Source organism: Prinia subflava, chromosome 3 (assembly GCF_021018805.1).
Source record: "Prinia subflava isolate CZ2003 ecotype Zambia chromosome 3, Cam_Psub_1.2, whole genome shotgun sequence".
NCBI lineage: Eukaryota > Metazoa > Chordata > Aves > Passeriformes > Cisticolidae > Prinia > Prinia subflava.
The window spans coordinates 37,963,527-37,983,597 of record NC_086249.1 but is presented as its reverse complement, the minus strand read 5'-3'; the positions used below and the strand labels follow the sequence as shown (position 1 = coordinate 37,983,597).

The 20,071-nt window shown below is 35.2% G+C and overlaps 1 protein-coding gene across 4 annotated transcripts in view; it reads right to left on the bottom strand.

The window, feature by feature from the left end:
- Positions 1 to 20,071, bottom strand: part of PAN3 (poly(A) specific ribonuclease subunit PAN3) — a 79,948-nt gene that overhangs the window by 39,969 nt on the left and 19,908 nt on the right. For 3 of the 4 annotated variants that reach the window (XM_063394728.1, XM_063394727.1, XM_063394726.1), the window contains exons 3-6: positions 17,730 to 17,796; positions 15,616 to 15,686; positions 13,511 to 13,573; positions 5,113 to 5,274 (exon numbers count right to left, since the gene is read on the bottom strand). In XM_063394728.1, coding sequence (XP_063250798.1) covers positions 5,113 to 5,274; positions 13,511 to 13,573; positions 15,616 to 15,686; positions 17,730 to 17,796 — 363 coding nt within the window. The remainder of the gene's footprint in view (positions 1 to 5,112; positions 5,275 to 13,510; positions 13,574 to 15,615; positions 15,687 to 17,729; positions 17,797 to 20,071) is intronic. The other variant, XM_063394730.1, reaches the window with a different exon arrangement.

The following is a 20,071-nucleotide window of genomic DNA, read 5'->3' as shown; positions in this document are numbered from 1 at the left end:
GAATTTTATGCTTTTGAAAACATTTTACCTGAAGTAAAATATTTTACTGAAAAGTTTTCTTCCATGAAAATAATGAAAATAATGAGGCCAGATTAAGTGACTAAACCGAGGGAATGTAATATTACTATTAGCTCTTTAATATGTAATATTTTAATTACTTTTGAATCTTTGTACATAACCATTTAGCATCAATGACCATGCAAATATGCCAAAATTAGAAAGCCACATTCTTAATGGCAAATGATTCAAAATATTATAGTCTTGGCCAGAAAAAAAAAATCTACTTTCACACTGTTAACTCATAATACAAAGTATAATTTCCACTTTTAGCTTTACATTTGGATCAATGGTAACTTCGAAAAGCTGTTTAAATAGTAACCATGCTTTAGAACCTGATAGAGTATTCTTACATTTTTTCCATTAGAATCCTACCAAACTCCTCAAGACATTAAAAAATTAAACTTTTATAAGAATGAAAGTAATCTAGATCTTCTTAGTGCAAATATTTTCTTCATTCTGTATTATGTTTAAATTTTGCACAAGCACAGCTTTTAAACAAATTTCATTTAATTAGTAATTAATTATTCATCTCAGAGTAAAGTAACTTATTCATGCTAGATGAGGCTTAAAATTTCAAGTCAGAATAAATCAGAATTGTTAAAACATTTAGCAAAAATGGGTATTGAAAACTTATTAATTTTCAAGAGTAACCAGAAGAATGGACATGGGAGAATCATGTAATGACTATGCAATACTGTGATGCCAAAAAGCAGCAAATTTACTTCTAAACCCAAAACAATAAAAAAGCCTACTAGCACTGTCTGCACTGTGTTAAATAGGTCTCTTTTCAGTTCCAAAGGCAAATGTCCCATAAAAAGGCATATACAAAATTTCAAAATGTTAATCAACATGTTTTCAACAAGCAGCATTAAAGAAGGAAGTACAGCTGTGTCAGTAGAAATACTTTACGTATTTCTAGCAAACTACCTAAGGTGACTTCTGATACCTTTGCTAAAATTTCCATCATTCCCTTTTCCTCTCAACCTTGCCAACTGAAATCTCATCCCCTTCTTCCACTATTTTAATAAAGATTCTGTCCAACTAAAGCAGTGAAGCAACTTCCCTAATTATTACCTGAATACCTCTATCATGCGTTCTCAGAATGATTCCATGAAGAAATTTCATCTAAATACCTTAATTTATGTCCATGCCTCTTTTCAGTCAGCTTTGCAAAGAAACTTCCAAAAACAGACCACAAAACTGGGTCCATCCAGCTCCATTTAAAAAACAATTCCTATACTTCTGTACATCAAAGTGAAAAAAAGGTCATAAAACACATATAAATGCAGTCCAAATGAAGGCTGATTTTAGCCACGATGCAATTACTAAGGATGGAACCAAAAAAGTACAAAAGGAGGCCGGGACTATTAAACAACTCATTTGTGTCACCAGTCAGCTCAGACTTTGTCTGGTGGCTTTCATGCTTTTAAAGGTATTAAAAGGAAACAAAATTAAACTATAGCATGGAGGGGAAGAAACAAAATATTATGTGAATACCACCAAAAAGGAAAACAAACCAAGCGCAAAAAACACCACATCCCAAAATAATTCAAGGCTCCTTAAAAGAAGATACAGATGTGAAAGCAAAGAGCAAGCCAAGAATCTAAGCTGAAGACCATCACTGGAAGGACAACACAGCAGCATGCGGCATTACTATTTGTTAAGGAGTTGCATATAACATATTTCTGTAATCCAAAAATAAAATCAAAATTCCTGTTTCATCAACTATAAACTGCTACACATGATTTGTCTTTATGCTCCTTGGTAATAAACTTGTAAGGCCCCCCTGCTGCACTAATCAATAAATGAATCCTCAAAGTGCCTTTAAGTACAGAAGTGAGCTGGAACACAGGGCCATACAAGTTATGAAGCCTTCAGAAAGTCACACAGGGATCCCACAGAAATACTGGAAACCACCCTCTCTCTCTCTCATTTCTCATTCAGCACCTCTCAAAACAGCTCTACAGCAGCAGCAGCAGAGACATCACATCAGCTTCAGAGGCTGTAATAGTACTTTCATTAGTTTGGTTCTGGTTCCACATTCAACCAAAGCCCAAAGCCAGCTACCTAACTCAAAAAGTAGGCCAATCTTGTTAATTTTAGAAGGATGTGCTAATGTACTTACCATGCTAGAAACTGGATACAAGCCTCTTTGTTCTCTTTTTATGTTCTCCTTCACTTCCAAATTCATGCTGATCTGTTCTGACATCCCAAATTACATAATCGTGTAATGGTTACAGAAAACCACCACTAACCCACACCCACGCCATAACGCAGGGCACTCCTTTACCAGTTTATTTTTGGCATGGTTTTCATAATATCTCTTAGGAATACAGAAACATGCAGAAGTCTTTCTTGAGCTTAACATGTTGCTATTTTGTTGTTATTGGGTTTTGGGGTTTCTTTGTTGGTTTTTTAATGGGCATAGGGTCTATATGAGGAAATTCACTTTACAGAGCATTGGTGCAATTCCTCCAAGGATTCCTTGCGAGCCGCAACATCAGGAAAGGATGCATGTTGTGATGTCAGAGCAACCCAGAAGACATGGGAGGTCGCCAGGGACTTCAAAGCAAATCTCTTTCTATCCCACCATTGAATTTGTGTTACATGCTATATTATTATCATTATTGTGACAAGTCATCACATCACTCCAACAATAGTCTCTAATAAATTTCAATTTGCCAACATTATGAGTTCGTTTACTCTACTACTCTTGCAGAAGAATTGAGTCAATTTCACTAAAACTGGGTAAAATTTGTTGGCTAAAGATTTATTGGTTTATAAACTAGAACACAGGCTCAGACAAAACTATTAGCAAAGTCTTGTTACAACTGGCAAGTAAATCTCACTAAACAGTAAGCTTTAAAATTAGATTTGGAATATTTTCATATTTCTTTAACAAAAATCCTTTAATGTCCTGTACAAACATCTAAAATTTTAGAGGTCTATGCTCCTAATACAACATACTTGAAAAAAATCATTTCTATGATTGTTTCTTGACCAAAAAATCATCAGCTACTAATGGTGAATAAGAACTAATCTGTATAACTAACATGTATCTATTCCTACTATTTTAAGGAGGATTACCATTTGCTATTATAATATATATCATGTGGTAGTATAGTAGCTTAGGACATTTCCTAATATAAGGTATGATACATCACTATAAAAAAAATTTGATTTGGGTATTTTGCTTTTTTAATGCACAATCCAGAGTACAATTCACTCTGACTTCACTTTCAATCATGTAAGGGTAACACCATATTTAAACAAAACAGATGTGGATTATAGATTCATAGCTATGCAGGAGTAACAGTTAAATTATTTTACAATGCAAGTTTCAACACCTTTCCTTCTTCAGTCTTGTCAGATTCCACAGTTTCTCTTCAATCCCTCCTGTTCCTCCTCCAATTCTATTTATTATGGCTGGCACATCCTTCTGTTCATATTTCCACTACACATGCGTACATGCTTTGTGTCCCCATACACATGCTTTGTTAAAGCCCACATCTCCATGGGAAGCTATGCAATCTCAGAAAGCATGGGGACCTTGAGCTTCCTTCCCTTTGCCACCCTTTGAACACTGCTTCAGAGTGCTCAGGTACTGAGAAGATATCTGCTCCTAGTGAGAAGCTTCAAGTTTCAGGCTACTGCCTCTCCAGCCTCCAAAAGGATTAAGTTCTTTCACTTCTAATCTAAATGGAGTAGATTAACAACAAAGCTTGTTGCAACACCGTACAGCAAGAAAACAACAGAGGACAGGAGAGCAAACAGGACTTTCTTTGCCCTCTAATGTCCACCTGAAAACTAAAGACCAATTTTCTGATTCTCTCTCCTTAGAAGAACTGTCTTTAATTATGGCTTACATTCCCTGTTGGATAGACACGATAAAATCAGTTTGTCAGTCTTCTCTCCCTTTAATACAGTACTGCTTCACAGGCTGTCACCACTGTCCTTCAAGCCTACCTGGTCCTTCTACCAATGTTTCCTTTGAGCTTCATCTTTTCTCCATCAGTAGCTATGCTGCTTCCTCAGCAGCAAAAGCACCAAGACAGACTGAAGGTCCAAATGTCCCTAAACAATGTAGCGTCATGCTGCCTACATCACACTGCCATGACTGTTCATTTCAGTAACACAGAGAAGTCCAAACATCAAATAATGCAAAACTAATATCAGTGTGGAAAGGAGCTCATGTGAGCATTATGTTGGCCCTCACATGGAAGAGGTTCAGTGAACTGAAAGAAAATCCTAAAGTGCCACAAGTTCTAACTAGAAGTCTGTTATCAATTCATCCACTTCATTCACTTAGAAAACACCAAAAATAACATAAGCATCATAGGAAGCCTAAAATAACAATCTCTGAGAAATCAAAAGCACTACACAAGTGAAAACAGTATTAGAAGCAGTGGTGCAGTTCCCACCAATGTAACAATCTCCATCTAAACTCCACTTTAGGGGACACGAAGCAGATTCATCCTAAGCTAGAATTATTCTTCATTTTCATCCCAAGGATTACCTGCTACTTTGGTAAAGAGATATTCAAACCCAGCTGTACCACCCTCCTCTTACAGAGCTGAAGAAGATTCCGGAATTAGGCAAAATAATGGTGAGAGCTGCATATATTTTTCAAACAAGATGAGAAATATAAACTATTCCAGCCTTAAGAATTCATACTTCCTGAACATGATGGCAATGTCTTCAAATTCTGTACTGAGGGCATCTATTTGCATTGTGCCAATCATTTTAAGAACAATCACTAATTTTACCAGCAGAAATATTAGAATACATTAAACAATTGTTAGAATACATTAAACAATTATTTTTGCTCCTTGTCCTCAGATTATATCAAACTCAAGTGAAGTATACAGCTCAGCAATGGGTGAAGATAATTAAATATCTCCAAATCACTCTCTTAGAGGACCACTATGCCTATTACGTGAAATAAATATTTGAACTTAACTTATACCGGGAGTAATGCTTTCTAACATTTTCCAGAACTGAAAATAAAACATCCAAAATACTGAAAAAATGACTAGTAAAAAATAATTTTACCTGTAAATTGTTTTCTGTGACTCTGTTCCACCAAACCATATTGATGGGTACTCCTGTTTTACACCTGTCAGCCAGACAGCCAATAGGGTTCTTTGATTTTCTTGCTTTTGATCCCACGGGAACTATCCTCTCATCCAGCATCCCCAGTCGATACTTCCTGGGCTATGAAAAAGAAGGAGAGAAACCAGGCCACTCCTAACAACCCTCATCTAAAGCTACACTAAAATAGGTATTGCACTGTGATATGATTCTGGATTGGTGGAATAGGAAACAATTTGCAAGTAAAATTTAACTGAGACTGTTTCCTTTCAATCCTGACTATTTGGTTATAATAAACAATGCTTTAAAAAATGAAAAAGCAAATAAACTTCAGGGACTACTAATTACTTGTAAGCAAAGACATCCATCACGAGTCAGCCACTGAAATATACATATAAATTTGGAAATTCTGTTCAAATGAGAAATTGTTTAAAAAACTGTTTAAAAATATATTTTCAAAATAAATACCTTCAACCCCATAATAATAATGAAAACCTTCTTTGAAATTTCTACCAAATAAATTTTAAGTTCAAATTTGCCATGACTCATCTCCTGAAAATTTGCTTTTAAAAATCAGGTAGAACTGAGTAACCAATTGCAGCAGAACTCTGACGAAAACATTTCTGCTCAGGTTAATATTTGAAAAAATAACTTCAGCTACTGTCTTAAGTGAAAACAGACAAGAATTACTATGACAAATGCATTGGGAACTGTCATAAAATTGAGAAAATAAAACACATTTGAGGAAGTTAACATGCAGGAATTACTTGCACCTCATTAACAGTGACATTTCTATTACATTGGCAATGATCTCTACAAATGGAACTATTTATAAAAAATAATATGAACATTAAATTCAAAAGGCATACTGTAAAAAAGAAAATCTGTTAAATACTTTCAAACAGGTAAAGTACAGAGGTTTTCCATTTTTTTCTGTGCTTGCAAACCCATGTGTATCTATCTAGATAGTAAATATCATCAAAAGAAATATTTAAGCATCTATGCATATTTAGACAAGGGCCTTTTATGCCAATTATATCAACAATTGGATCAAACTGCAGGGGTTGGCTGGTTTTCCTTTGCTGTCGAGTTTTGTTTGGGCATTTTTACGTGACAGTGTAACTATCACCTGGATACAGATCACTCTAAGTAATCAAAGTTTAACTTACCTTTATTCAGGTACCTACTTCACCTAACACCTGAGAAATCTTAGCAACATGTACCTTCATACACACTTTAGAAATTATTCTTCAGGAAACAAGGCATGAATCTAACTGGAGAAGATTTCCCACTCACACAGAAACAATTTGTAAAACATAGGACAAAACTGCCATAAAACGGCTGCAAAAACAAAAGCTAAATAAATTTTCTCCTCTACCTCTCTGGAACGTTTTAGGCTGAAAGCTTTGGAAAGAATGAAAATTCAGTAGAGCCAACAGTACCTCATTTGCCCAAAAAACCCAAAGAAACTAACCCCTCCAAAAAACCCGCAAAACCCACAAACAAAACCACAAACAACCCCAAGGATACCAACATAGATTATGAACCATCAAAGGCAATAAACTCCACGGAGGTGTTAACCAAACTTAGTAACAATAAACAAGACTGAATTTTAGCATACCAATCAAATCTGTGATGGGTAGCACAAAGTCCTCCTGCAGTTCAACACACACTTGATCATGGCAAAACTAAATACTGGTTGTTTTTTTGGAGAAACACTCAACTACTGACCAACTCACATCAGTAAATAAGAAAGACTACTAAAATCCTAACCTGCAAAGCCATTAGAGCTAAGAAGCTGGACATTCAAGCAAGACTGGACTTTAGGGCAGGGTTTGAATACAGTATGTATTTTTCATTGGCTGACTATTGGAAATAGCATAATAAAGAGTAACAGTTTCCCTGGAAGCTTTCCCATCTCTCTCATTCTCTCCATGCTCTACCAAATGCAGGGGCACAGTCTGCCTCAGACTACTGTACTACAAACCAGTGTCCAAATATACTTCCATTCACAAAGGATTCTTATAATCTTCCCTAATAACTGGTTGTCTACCAATATCTTGAAAAGGAGAACCAAAACAAAAGAGGAAATGAGCGAATCTGGAAGAAGGCTATTTTGGTCACAACAGGATTCAGATTCCAGACAACAGGATGAAACTGTATTCTAGGCTTTATGAAAGACTATATAGAGACAAATACAAATTCATGTTTCAGTAGTTCTTTACCTACTTGTCTTAAAAATGAAATTAAACACTGGATGAGTAAGAAAGAAAGCTTTTCCCTTTCAGTACTTATCATAAAACAGTAGGGGATTACTAGGTCAAGATTTCATTATTTAGACAGACATTATTAGATGGAATACACAATATTAACATTTGAAAATAAATTTTTGTCTGTGTGCACCGAAGTAATTCTAAATAACACTTGTTCCCAATGAGCAAACTTGAATCTGATTTAGAAATGCAATCTGAATTTAAAGGATATCAGATAACAGAGTATCTGCCAAGAGCAGAGATTCAGCAGAAGGGAAAGCAAATAGATTGAGAAGTTGGAATAAGTGTATCGACTTTGCTATATCCCCGGCCTCTACACAGAGCAGGAAATAAAGCAACACAAACAGCTCACCTTAAAATGAACAAGAACTTATCACCCACTGATCATTTCTGAACATATATATACATATATAAAAATATGTACATATATCTACCTAAAACACAGAGGGTGTGACAATCTGGACTAATAATCTAAACTTTTGTGCTTGGGGAAAATGTCTCTTGGATGTTTACAAAAAGGTTTTTTGCCTCCCCTACACTCTATAAGGTAAAAAAACTGTTCAGATGTAGTAACTACTGGTTGCAAATGTTTATAGGAGGCAAGGAACAGCTAACTACCTTTAATTGCTAGCAACAGCTTAGCTTCCCCCAGGGTGAGAAGGGTAAGCATTTTCAGCCATAGCTAATAATTATAACCCTTGCCCTGCAGAACCAAGCTGCTGCCAGCAATTAATGATAGGAACCTACTGGTTGGCACAATTACTAGGAAAGATAAACCTCTAAAGTCTGAAAACATTACACTGGAAATAAAAGAAAGCCCCTCCAAAAACAAGTCCTTCCTAAGTAGCATCTTCACATGAGAACACTACTAAGGATGATTAGCTTCATGAGCCCATGCTAGAAAGTATTCCTCAAGTCAGTTTAATTACTTGGTTCTCATTCATTCAACAAAACTTTGGGAATGTGTTCAACATCTCTTCTTTGCTTCTACCATTGTAGCAGTGTTTTTGCCTCTAGTCCCTCCTCTTTCAAAGACAGTGGCCAATATCACACTTCCTCTTTCTAATTCAGGATTAAACTGACCTCTAGTGTAAGATGTTCCATGGCTATCCTAGAGGAATAAATTCAAACAAGAAAATATCTACAAACATTCAAACTGTAAAGACTTTCATGTAATATTTAAGTCCGGATAAGGTGACAAATCAAACTACACAACTGCAAAGTTTTCTTCTACTGAAGATCTGCAACTCTATTTCTTCAGGATCACTCAGGTCCCAAATTACATTCCTATTCCTTAAAATGCATTTACCACTAGCAGGTTTTGAATTTAGATTTACAAGACCTTTTTAGTACCAAAACATACCCAATGAAGTCTAGCACACAAACACATGAGCAGGCTATTGAGTTTCAAATTATTGTGAAGAGTCTGAGCTATGGCAATGCTGTCCATGTGCTTCTACTATCAAACCAAACAGAAGTCACCTCAAGCCTTCTCCATCACAGGCTAAATGAAGCAGCATTACCAAATTACTATAGCTAAAAGGTACCATGGTAGCATTAGCTGGGGATTATCTACTGTACAGTGAGTTGACTGTACCTGCACATACAAACAATATTACATTGTCAGACAGAAAAAAAAGCTGTACAAACTCATACTTTACTTGTATTCCTTACTTTACTACCAAAATTATGTGGGACATACCACTTTTAATTTTAATGCTGACTTTTGAAAGACTTCATTTTTTTTTAATTAATGGCAAAGAGAGCAATAGAAAAAGAGGTTAAACACTCAACTAGGCTCCTAGTTTACTGAAAAAGGAGCAATTTCTGTTTTGTTACGTCTTTAAAACTAAAACCAAAATAAAAGTTCCTGGTGTCATTATTGCTATTTTCACCCAACAACCATAACTGTTTAGCTGGAATAAGACAGTACATGAAACATCAGGCAATAGATATAAACTTCAATATGTTATTGAGTCCCTCTACAGGTACAATCAGCTAAGCAGTACCTTAACTGTGAGTACAACTATTACTGTGTGTTACTGAACCCAGTTAAGTGTTACATCAAGTGAACACGAGTTATGGTCAACAGGAATATCCTAACAGATTTTTAAGATGGAAATAGGAAAAAGAAAAGCTGTCTTTTAAGTGAAGTTAAACTGTTTAAGTTTTGTAGCCAACAGAGCCACAAAATCCCCTTACATGGATTGGGTTAACTGCTAACCAAAATACCCTTTACTCTTCCTCTTTTGTTACAACCTCCCACTGGTAGACAGCCAGACCACATCTGTGGTTTTTTGTGTCTCAGTTTCTGAAGGCTGGAATCAACTTTTTAATTTTTGATATCCACAAAAAAAATGGAATAGGAGCTTGGTCAACAGCTTAAAAATAATTGTGTGGTTGCTTAGTATTTGTTGTTGGGTGGAGAGTTTCTTCCCTTGTGGAAAAAAAGATGACTATGCTAATATTTATAATGCTGATATGCTTATAATTTTGAACTTTCCAATATTATACATTGAGGTTAAATGAATTTAACAGACTAGACACCCTTCCATCCAGATTGCTTATGAAAACCTGGGTTTGGCTGGGGACAGAATTTCACTAGTTGAAAATTATCATACAGAGAGAAAGAAGATGTACTCTTCTATCTCAAGAAAACTTCAGAGTGACATTTGGCATGGAAATGTGTCTTAGTCCAGAGCAACACGTCTGGTCACTGCAAAAAAAAAAATTCTTGGTTTAAACAAATTTTAGAGATGCAATAGATTAGGCACTGTATTAGACATTTTAAACCACAGCCAAGGGAAACTTTTCAGGTGAACATACTAAAAAATATTATTTCATGCATATATATGCTGAAGACATGAAAATCTTGAAGAGTTCAGAAGTAGAAAACTGACATAACTAAGTCAAATATTTTCTCACTAATTTTGCAGCCCACCTACATTGGGATGAGGTATGAATTAGCACAAATTTAAATTCTGGCATGGATTTAGTTATACTGACAAACTTCTTTATTAAGAAACTCATATCACCTGTTGAATTGATGTAAACTGGTGGAAAAGCAGACTTTTTTCTACCACCATTAAAGCAGATAGTTCTAACTATAGTGAAGACTTGTCAGAGTACCACCACCCCAAGATGTATTTTCAAAAACTCCACTGCTAAATGAAACTATGGGCAAACCACAGGTTTTCTTCATGTTTAAAGGTTTATTTTCATAGGGCAGAAATTTTTGTATTACTTACAAATGGGATAATCATGCACAGTTATCAAATATAAAGGTAAGAGGGTTAAAGACTGATGTGGCTTTTACTCTGGTCTTCAACAGGCATACAAATTCTCAAAAGTCATATATCTTCTAGCTGCTTTAAATATTTGTATAAAGCCTTCAACTAACCTGTGCACAAGTTTAAAAAATGTTAATTGTTTTACTGCAAATCACCTTGGCATAGAAAGACTCAAATAAAGCTTGTAAATATAAACACAAACAACTAGCATAACAGTTACATTTGAAGTTACTTGACTTCAAATACACAAAAGGACGAGGCAACAAAATGTATTACACATTTTTAAAGGGAAATGCCTTTATAATTTGACTTACGTATCATGATCACTAAGCCACACAAAAACAAAAGCTAATAATATATTCTCTCATGACACACTTCAAAGTGAAAAATACATATTTATCTAAATAGTAATAACTAAGACAGCAAGAGCACACAACCAAGGCACAATTCCAGTACCTAACTATTCCAATGAAAAATGTAAAGCAGATTGCATTACATGATATCCCTGTAACACATTTCAGACCACGGCACTACCTGCAAACATTTATTAGTTTTCTCATAAAGCATAGTCTTTCTGCATTGCTGCAACAACTATTTTAGCATCAACTATAATGTTTTATTATTGCAGTACAGGTATATAAATCCTAGAAGGAAAAAATTAGATTTGAAATATAAATGTAGCCCAGGTACATTAGAGAGTCTGTGAAGCCATAATTCTGTCTCCTAGAACACAGTGACATGATGCTTGATCATAACCCCTCAACTCATCAGAATGTGATTCATACTTCTGAGATTGTATACAGGAGGCTCTGAAAGGTGAAAACTGTCTCAACACATTTTCATATTTTCATTAGAAGTAAATTCAGCAAGACCAAACATGGCACATATGACTTTTCAATGAATACCACTGAACTAGATAATGATCAGGTATCAGCAGTGTCAAGACAGAGCTGGAAACAGGAAGCTGGAGAGAAATAAAGCTTCTCAACAGGCAACAAAACTAGATGGGAGGCAGGGCACTCAAAAATAAAATAGCAACCATATAAGTCTTGAGAATTTAATATCCACAGGACCTGAAGTTATCCTTATTGCTTTCTTTTAACTTGAGAGGTCAAACTCTTCTCATACTCATTAAAAAGCTCGCATTCATTCAGACTAAGCTTATAGGTAGTCTTTGCTTCAAATAATTTTCTATGCACATTTATTTCTGCTCATCAAAGTAAATTAAGTCTGCAGTCCAGTCTCACTTGCTGTAAATATCCACAGATGGCAATGAACAGCTGCACCCTGCTCGGGGTGAACTACAATTCAGATAATCTCTTATACTTTCTTTTCTAATCTCGAGTTTTTGTCCTTGCCTTTACTCACCTAAAACCAACTGAAGGCATTCTAGAAAAAATTTCTTCAAAATACATAAAAAGCAACATTAAAATTGTATTTAAAATTGTTCAGTACAGCAATTAGTTCATCCTTTGCAGCCTGTGAGCTGAAGTTGTTCTCACCTTAATGGACCTCCTCTAGGTATGACTGAACAATTAAAAAAATGAAATGGAAATAAGTCAGTGTTAGAAACTTTTCGTAAGAGTTCAGTTTTCACAAGGATTGAAGGTATGAAAAAAACAAAGTAAAATGTAAAAATAAATGTTTTTCACTATCCTGTAAGGCTGACCCATGACAAGTACAGGAACCTTTTAGCCTGGATTGGTGGTAACAGTCTCAGAGCAAATTTAAACAGAAGTTTTATAATGTATTGTCATCTGAGTGCAATAAGCTGTCATGTCCTTGACAGCAAATTCTGATCAGTTATGTCACACAAGTTTTTATGAACTGTTTACCAGAAGCACTAAAACTGAAGCAAGAACTTTTCCAGACAGATCATTTTGGGTTTAGAGAGGAGCACTTTTCTAGATAATGGCTAAAGTCAATTTAGGAAAAACACCCAGGAAGTTCAAGTTCAGAATGCCACCCTATTTTTAAAAAGCATAACATGTATTTGAAGAAAAAATGAAATAAACATGACATCATTATTCTTGGGAAAGGGTGTTAGTCGATTACTAACTCTAGCTTTTGTTCCATGCTTCACAAATCCTATTTGTGGATTGTAGATTAATACTTACCTAAAAATCTCTTATAGGAAATTCACTTTAAGGTTGCTTGTCTTACTGCATGTGGAGTTACAACAACCAGACAGTAAATCCAGAAGGTTTTACAGTTGACAGAACCTCCACCAAGGCTCCATCTACAGAAATACTTAGCTCCTTTGATTTCATTTTAAGTATCCTATAAAAATGTCTTTAAACAGTAATCTTAGCTTTCCTGAAATCTAAAATTGAAATGCAGTTTAATAATTTCTAAACAGAGATAATTACCTCAAGAATGTTCATAAAAATTCAAGGGCTATGTTTACTTTTTAAACAGCAAGAAGAATGGCTCTCAACATCAAATAATCAAAAGCAAATTAAATAGCTCAGTCATACTAACTAGTTTCAAAAATACTGTCTAATTAAAAAGCAAGGATATTCAGAATTACAATCATCAACTTATGTTTAATATTTTATTGATCTCAAATATTTGTCCATATGGCTTGCCCATTATTAAAGGGCTGCCAGTATAACATGATCAGCATTATCCAGAGACAAACTTGCTACATATCACATGCTTTTACAGAAACTATTCAGTTTTACACAACACAAACATGTAGTTTTTACATAGTTCCAAATAACTTAATACTTAAAAATACTACAAATTAGAATTGTGATATTTTTAAAGGAAAGCAAACGTTCTTTATTCACTTACCAAGACTGTATTATATCTGTCCTCCAAGTCAGTGATAAACGAAGGAAATGCTGGTTTTGCCAGCTAGTTCAGAACAAACAAAACCTTAGACGTGGGCTCTTAGTAAGATAATGGAGATTTTTTCAACCAGTAAGTGTTGTAAACACCTACATTTGAACTAGCCACCAAGGCTCCCTTTATACAGCCAGCACCAAGCACTGGCCTAATAAACCCCATCGTTTAAGCTCTAAACAAAGCCCAGTCAGTGGGTTAGAGGGGAAACATACAAGTTTAAATACCTGACTCTCAAGCATTTAGGGCTTTTAAGAATATCACTTCAGACAACTTGGATATTGTAATAAAAAAACTAAAAACATTTTAAACCTACATCATAACTACTTGCAGCGTATTGACTGGCAGCAAAAGTCAGTCAAAACTTATTAATTTCTCATAACTTTAGCCATCAATTTTGTCCACTTAAAACAATTACCAACATCTAGTCAAAGTATTTTTCTCAGAGAGAGCTAAATGTTTCTTTAAACTACTCACCTCCCTCTGCTGACTATAGAGGGAGCCTGGATGCCTAGATTTACACAGCTCAAGTATTATTTTATGAAAACTTCCCCATTTCAAGTATTTAACAACATTCAATATAAGCATACCTTACAAAATAGCAGTCATAATAAAAAATAAATCATTAATATGCAAAGAAAAACACAAACCTCTTTTAATTAATGCCAGTTATAGCTGAAATGCTAACTAGAAAAAAAAATCCAAGGTAATCAATTTTACAAATAAAACTTACTCTTAATAGTATTTTAGCAGCCAGTGCCTTAATTTGCTTCTTTTTCTTAAGGAAAAAGTGGACCAAGTCAGAAAGCACTCTGAATCACTATTTGAGCTTTCAGGTATCTGTGCTTTACAAGGAAACTTTGTACTGCTTAACTTCAAAGTAGTTTTAGAGACAGTGGTCGTTCTTGCAATACTTCTGTTTGATAGCTTATTTTCTTTGCATGTGGTTCATACACAAGCACAAGTTTATACTCAGGTACATACATATGTGTATATATCAGCTCTGAAAGCCTGTGTTAAGGAGGAATGTACAATTATTTTTACCAGCCTTGGTAAGTGGATAAGCAACACATTTATAGTTCTTTACATCCAACTTTCAGTGCACTGTACTGGCATTAAGGAAAAGAGCAATGCAGATATTCCATGTAGTTTGGATACATCTGAGTATTACAAAATTAACATTCTACAACAGCATTTATATTTAAAAAACAGTGTGATGGACCAACTATAGCAATTATCTTTAAGCTCAATCTTCACCTGCAGGAACAGTACAAAACATGCTGATGCATCTTGCCTTCATTATTTACTACAGGAAAGCTCAGGATAATGTGGCTAATAAGTAGTAGAACATGAAAATCATCAGTGAAAGTAAAACTTAATAACTAGTTGGGAGAAGGTGATGTCTGGTTTTGGTAAGCGACAGTTCACAAAAATGAGAGGGAACTCTTGTGTAATCAAACTTTCGTCTCTTATTCCAACCACTGAGTGTATAACTGGAAAACACCACAGCTTGCACAGCTGCAGGTCAAAGGTGTTTGAAAATGCTGTCTAGCCCTCAGCAAAAGAAAGATTTCTCAATACAAATTAGAGGGATGGAAAAAACCCCAAACCCTCGCTTCTTGATGATAACAATATCTCTTAACCTAAATGCATTTTGAACTGTTATAATTACTATCACATAACATACAAATAAACGGGAAAATTAATCTTTAGTATTCTGAACTTGCTGTCACAAAGGCTTGCAGGTCACATGTCCCTTAGTAGAATAAAAATAATTTGATTTCAAATTCAATGGGCTAAGTACTAAGTTTCATATGCTATACACTTCAATTTAAAAGTGCCTGGAGTATTTCTTAATAGTAGCAGCAGTCTGATCTGATGTAGCAAAAATGAAGCAGCAAGATCTTATTTATTACCAGCAGCAACACATTAAAATAAATCTAGAAACATCAGAAGAACTATCCTTATTTCATGTAGCATTTCAAGTTATTCCAGATCTTCTTCCCTGTCAACTCATGTATAAATATGCTACTTATGATTTAGTTGTTGCCTACCTTCCTCCTTTGAGACACGCTGAGGGCAGCAAAGTCATTAAACAATGATGAATTTGGTGAAGTTAGTGGATCTACAAAACCAATGTAAAACGAGTGTTATATATATGTACACACTATCAGAAGAAAATTTATATTTTTTAATTTATTTCCATATGGAAAAAACCTTTCGACAAAGCTAAGTTTAGCAACCACACTACTAGATCACACAGCATTTATTAGATTCTGTGCAACTGCTTAATTGAAATGATGCTCATTAACAGAATTCAGTAAGTTGAATTGCTGTTGACACTATTTAAAGGCCATCTAACACTTCACAGCCTTCATCTGATCAGAAAACCTGTTGTAAGTGCTCCTTACATTTCATGTCATCTTTAACCCTGTAGATGATACATTACAATGTTTCCAAGTCACCAGAAGATCCTCCCAAAGGTTTGACAAGCATCGGAACAGGTTGCCCAGGGCAAGTGCATGAGTCACCATCCCTAGGGGCATTGTCTAAATATAGCACTGAGTGCACTTGGCAGCACTGGGGGAACAGTTGGACTTGATCTTAAAAAGTCTTTTCCAGCATAAAAGATCCTATGATTCTATAATCTCCAGTTACCTGAAATTAGCAATCTTCTGTGTAACAGGTCTTACAAATAATTATGTGGATTTTGCTTGTCCTGTCACTGTTCTGCACATCAAATTTAAATCAGAACCAAGGATAGCAGAAGTCTACATTCAATTAATAACTTTTTATTGCTTTTTCTTTGTTCCTATTCATCTTTTCCAGAGTTCAGTTATCAAAAACTGTGTAACATTCACAGATGCAACTTAAAACTCCAAACTACATGCCTACAACTGTTAAATTAGATGTAAATGACTGCCAGCTGTAAACATTGGTGTTTTGAAGAAACACTTTCTCCAACATTAAATTCTTAACAGAGAATTTATCTTATATTTGTTCAACAATAAAAATCCCCCAAAAAGGGCAATTCTACAAGTGAAGCACTGCTTGGCAGAGCCAAGGAGAGAGAGGGGGAAGGATCTGAGACATGACAAAATTTAAAATGGTTTCTAAAAGTTGGTCTGGTTTCTCTCCTTGACATGCATCACCATTACTATTTGGCCTGTCACAGTCAAACTCTGACTGCATTTAAAACTAGAGACCTCCACTGCCTTGAATAGCTAATTGTTCAGTGGTACAAAAGAAGCAGAGTTAATCTCAAAGCCTACTGGAAATAAATGAGGAAGAAAAAACAAGAAAACACCCTCAAATTTTGACTTTCAAGCAAGTTCATTTCATAGTAGTTACCACTATGCTTAAAAAATTATAATCCTAGTAAGTAGACTAGCTGCAGGCTAAGACATGCAAATAGAGTTTTAGAGCATAATTTACACAGCAATTTTCAAAGCAGAAATTCATTTTAAATGTATGTCCTTGCCATAAGGGAGCAGTACCCTCTTCTTTAAAGAACTTAATTTAACAGCTACAGCTGAAATAAACTGCAGTGATTCGGAAGAGCACATTACAAAGCTCAATACACTCTCCACAATAATTTAGTGAGTACATAGGCCTCCACTATCAAGACATTTTCCTCAGCTGAAAACCATGTATATAAAATATGTTCCTGCAGCAAGGAAAAAATTGTAAGGGGCAAAGTACTGCTTGTACAACAGAACTGAAGAGCTATTAAAAATCATCAGTTATGTGACATTTATAGCTATTAAAAATAATCAGTTATGTGACATTTCACAAAATCCACACACCCTAAATTTAACAGAAAACACCTGTACACTAATCCCACACAATAACTTATCCAAGAAGCATAACAAAAAGGGATACTACAGTGAAGCAACATAAATGCTTAAGCTGTCAGTGCTTTACAGTGGATATCCAAACTAACATTTCACTTGAAGTGACAAGACTGATAATGACATTTTTTAGTTTTCTCCCCACAGCCAAGAAAAGCCTAAAACTTTGAGTTCATTACACTACTGTTAAAAAATAAAGTTCTGCTGTATCTCAAAATAATAGAACAAGTAAGAGTCCCTTAAGCCTCAGTTTCATGAAAGTGAATCTCTCAAATTTTCAAACATACTTTTATATGTATTACTTTAAACATACTTACCATGGCCTGCATACTGCTTGGCACTGTCATTGTGAAGGCTAGGGGAGCTGCTGCTATTTGTCATCCTCTGTAAGAATAAAAGATGAAAGTGTACATGTAAAATAAGGCCTTAACAGATTAAGTGAGAGCATTGGGGGTAACCTTTAGAAAGTTTTAAAGACAGACTACAAAACTTGTGCTCATCCCCCATTTAGTAAGTACACTAAGCAAACAGACTTGTAATTGACAAAAAATATTTAGCAAAATAAAGCATTTTACACAACAGAAGTGCAAACCAAAAATTACTGTATATTACATCTAAATACTATCTTCATTAATTTCTTCTAAATGAGGAGGACCTACCAAACCTATGGTTCTCTTCCTGCATGTTGCGAAAACATTAGATAAGACAATTACTTATCTCCTTAAAAGTCTTTCACACTGTACTCCTGAAACAACTCTTCTCTTTAATATACTATCACCATGACATGTAACCTCTCCAATGAAAAATACTTAAGTATTTGATATTCTTTTTAAAAACAAACAAACTTTTTTAGACCTTTCAGCAAAACATCCGATTCTTCCAAGTCAGCAGGACCCTTTTAACATTCCTCCTAGGCTCCACTTGCTTCTACATTCCTCTAGACATATCAGCTAGCAATAAACTGAATTAAAGTGAAGCAGTGCTGCTCCAAGAGCTACTGCTTCTTTGATAGACAAGTTTTAATGTGTCTCTTCTTACTCCTGCTTATTATTTTCTTACACCAGCTTCCCAACAGGAAGAAAAAGTGTGAGAAGAAAACAAAGGCAAAGCCAGGAAGTGTTCTCTACCACTGAGAGAGACAACCACTAATTTGTTAAAATACTCCCTGGCATGCTTTTGGCCCACATCAACCCAGCATCTCCCAGCCAATTTCCAGGCACTATTCAGCAGTGAAAAGGTCTGAGAAGCCTTCAAATCGACAGTTTGCATGCAGACTCTGCTGTAGTTGGTGAGCACACATCAAGACAAATAGGCCACTTTATGACAGCTGGCCCTAAGCGTCAAGGAAAGTTTCCAGGCATGTTTCATTTAGTAGTCTAGACACAGACTGACTCAGAACTGGTCACTGGAGTTGCTCTTTATGGTTATTTTTCTCCATAGCCAGTCTCAATTTTGGTGACAAAGGGTAGGAAGCTTACTATATTATATACTTCAATGCCATTTCATCTAATTGTTGACCACAAAGATAAATATTCTGGAGTAATTTTGGTAAGAACAGAACAACCAATAGAAGTGGGAGGGCTATCCCATATGGTAGAACTGAAAACCTACTGCAATTCAAGTCTCCCAGCACTAGCAGCTTTCAGAGCACCATGAACTTCGCCAGGACCTGCTGCTTTTAAAACTTGTATCTAAAAGAGTGGATGGTGTAAAATAGCTTTTATGTGGAATGCTTACAACATGTAAATAGCACGCGAACCTTCAGCTTTTTCAAGACTTCAAGCAAGCTGTTTACTATATGCTCTTTCCTTATTGATGTCACCTGTCTCTCGCTCCTAAATATACCAACCTGACATAATATAAATACCACTAAGCGCTTAAGTGATAAACAATTCTATACACAAAAGACGTGGGTCTAGTGAGACAATGTTGACTTATTTTTACAAAACAAGTTACCACTTAAAGAGACTTAAAGAGACAAACTTTGCCCAAATTCAAAGAAGCTCATCCTACCACTCACTGTCATCAAAATAAGAATAAAAATACAGCAGAATAATTTCTGGATTATACTAGCTCAAGTAATCATACACCATATTCCCTTCCTAAGCAATGGAAAGAAATTGAATAGTTTGTCACAAGTATTTCAAAAACATCCCTGTTATGTTTTTTGGCATTTGAGACATCCACACCAATCCTCATAAAACAAAGGGGTTTAAGAAGAAGTTTCCTGAAGGGAACCTTTCAGACTTGAACAAGATTTGTGCAGGCATAGATGAAAATAGTATTAATGCCCACTTATTGAACCCAGATTTAATAATAATTTTAATGCAAAAGGTAATGATTTGTTGAAAGAGGAATAAATATGATATTGAGAACTGTCTTGGTATCAAAGCTGGTTAAGCACATAAGTTAAAAATGGAACAAAGTATTTTTATTCCATCAATATTCACCATCCTCAGGTACAGGAGTTAAACATTCAACCAATGTGAACAGGAGCCTGAGATGATGAAAATCAGTGCTGACACCATCACTGAGAACATACAGTGCACACAAGGCAGACTGTGACAGAGCATATTGTCCCAGGTTCTGAAAGCACAGTGCAACCCAAGTCTGTGAGCATCAACTGTGCTTTTACAAAGTCAAGTTCCCATTCAAGGTG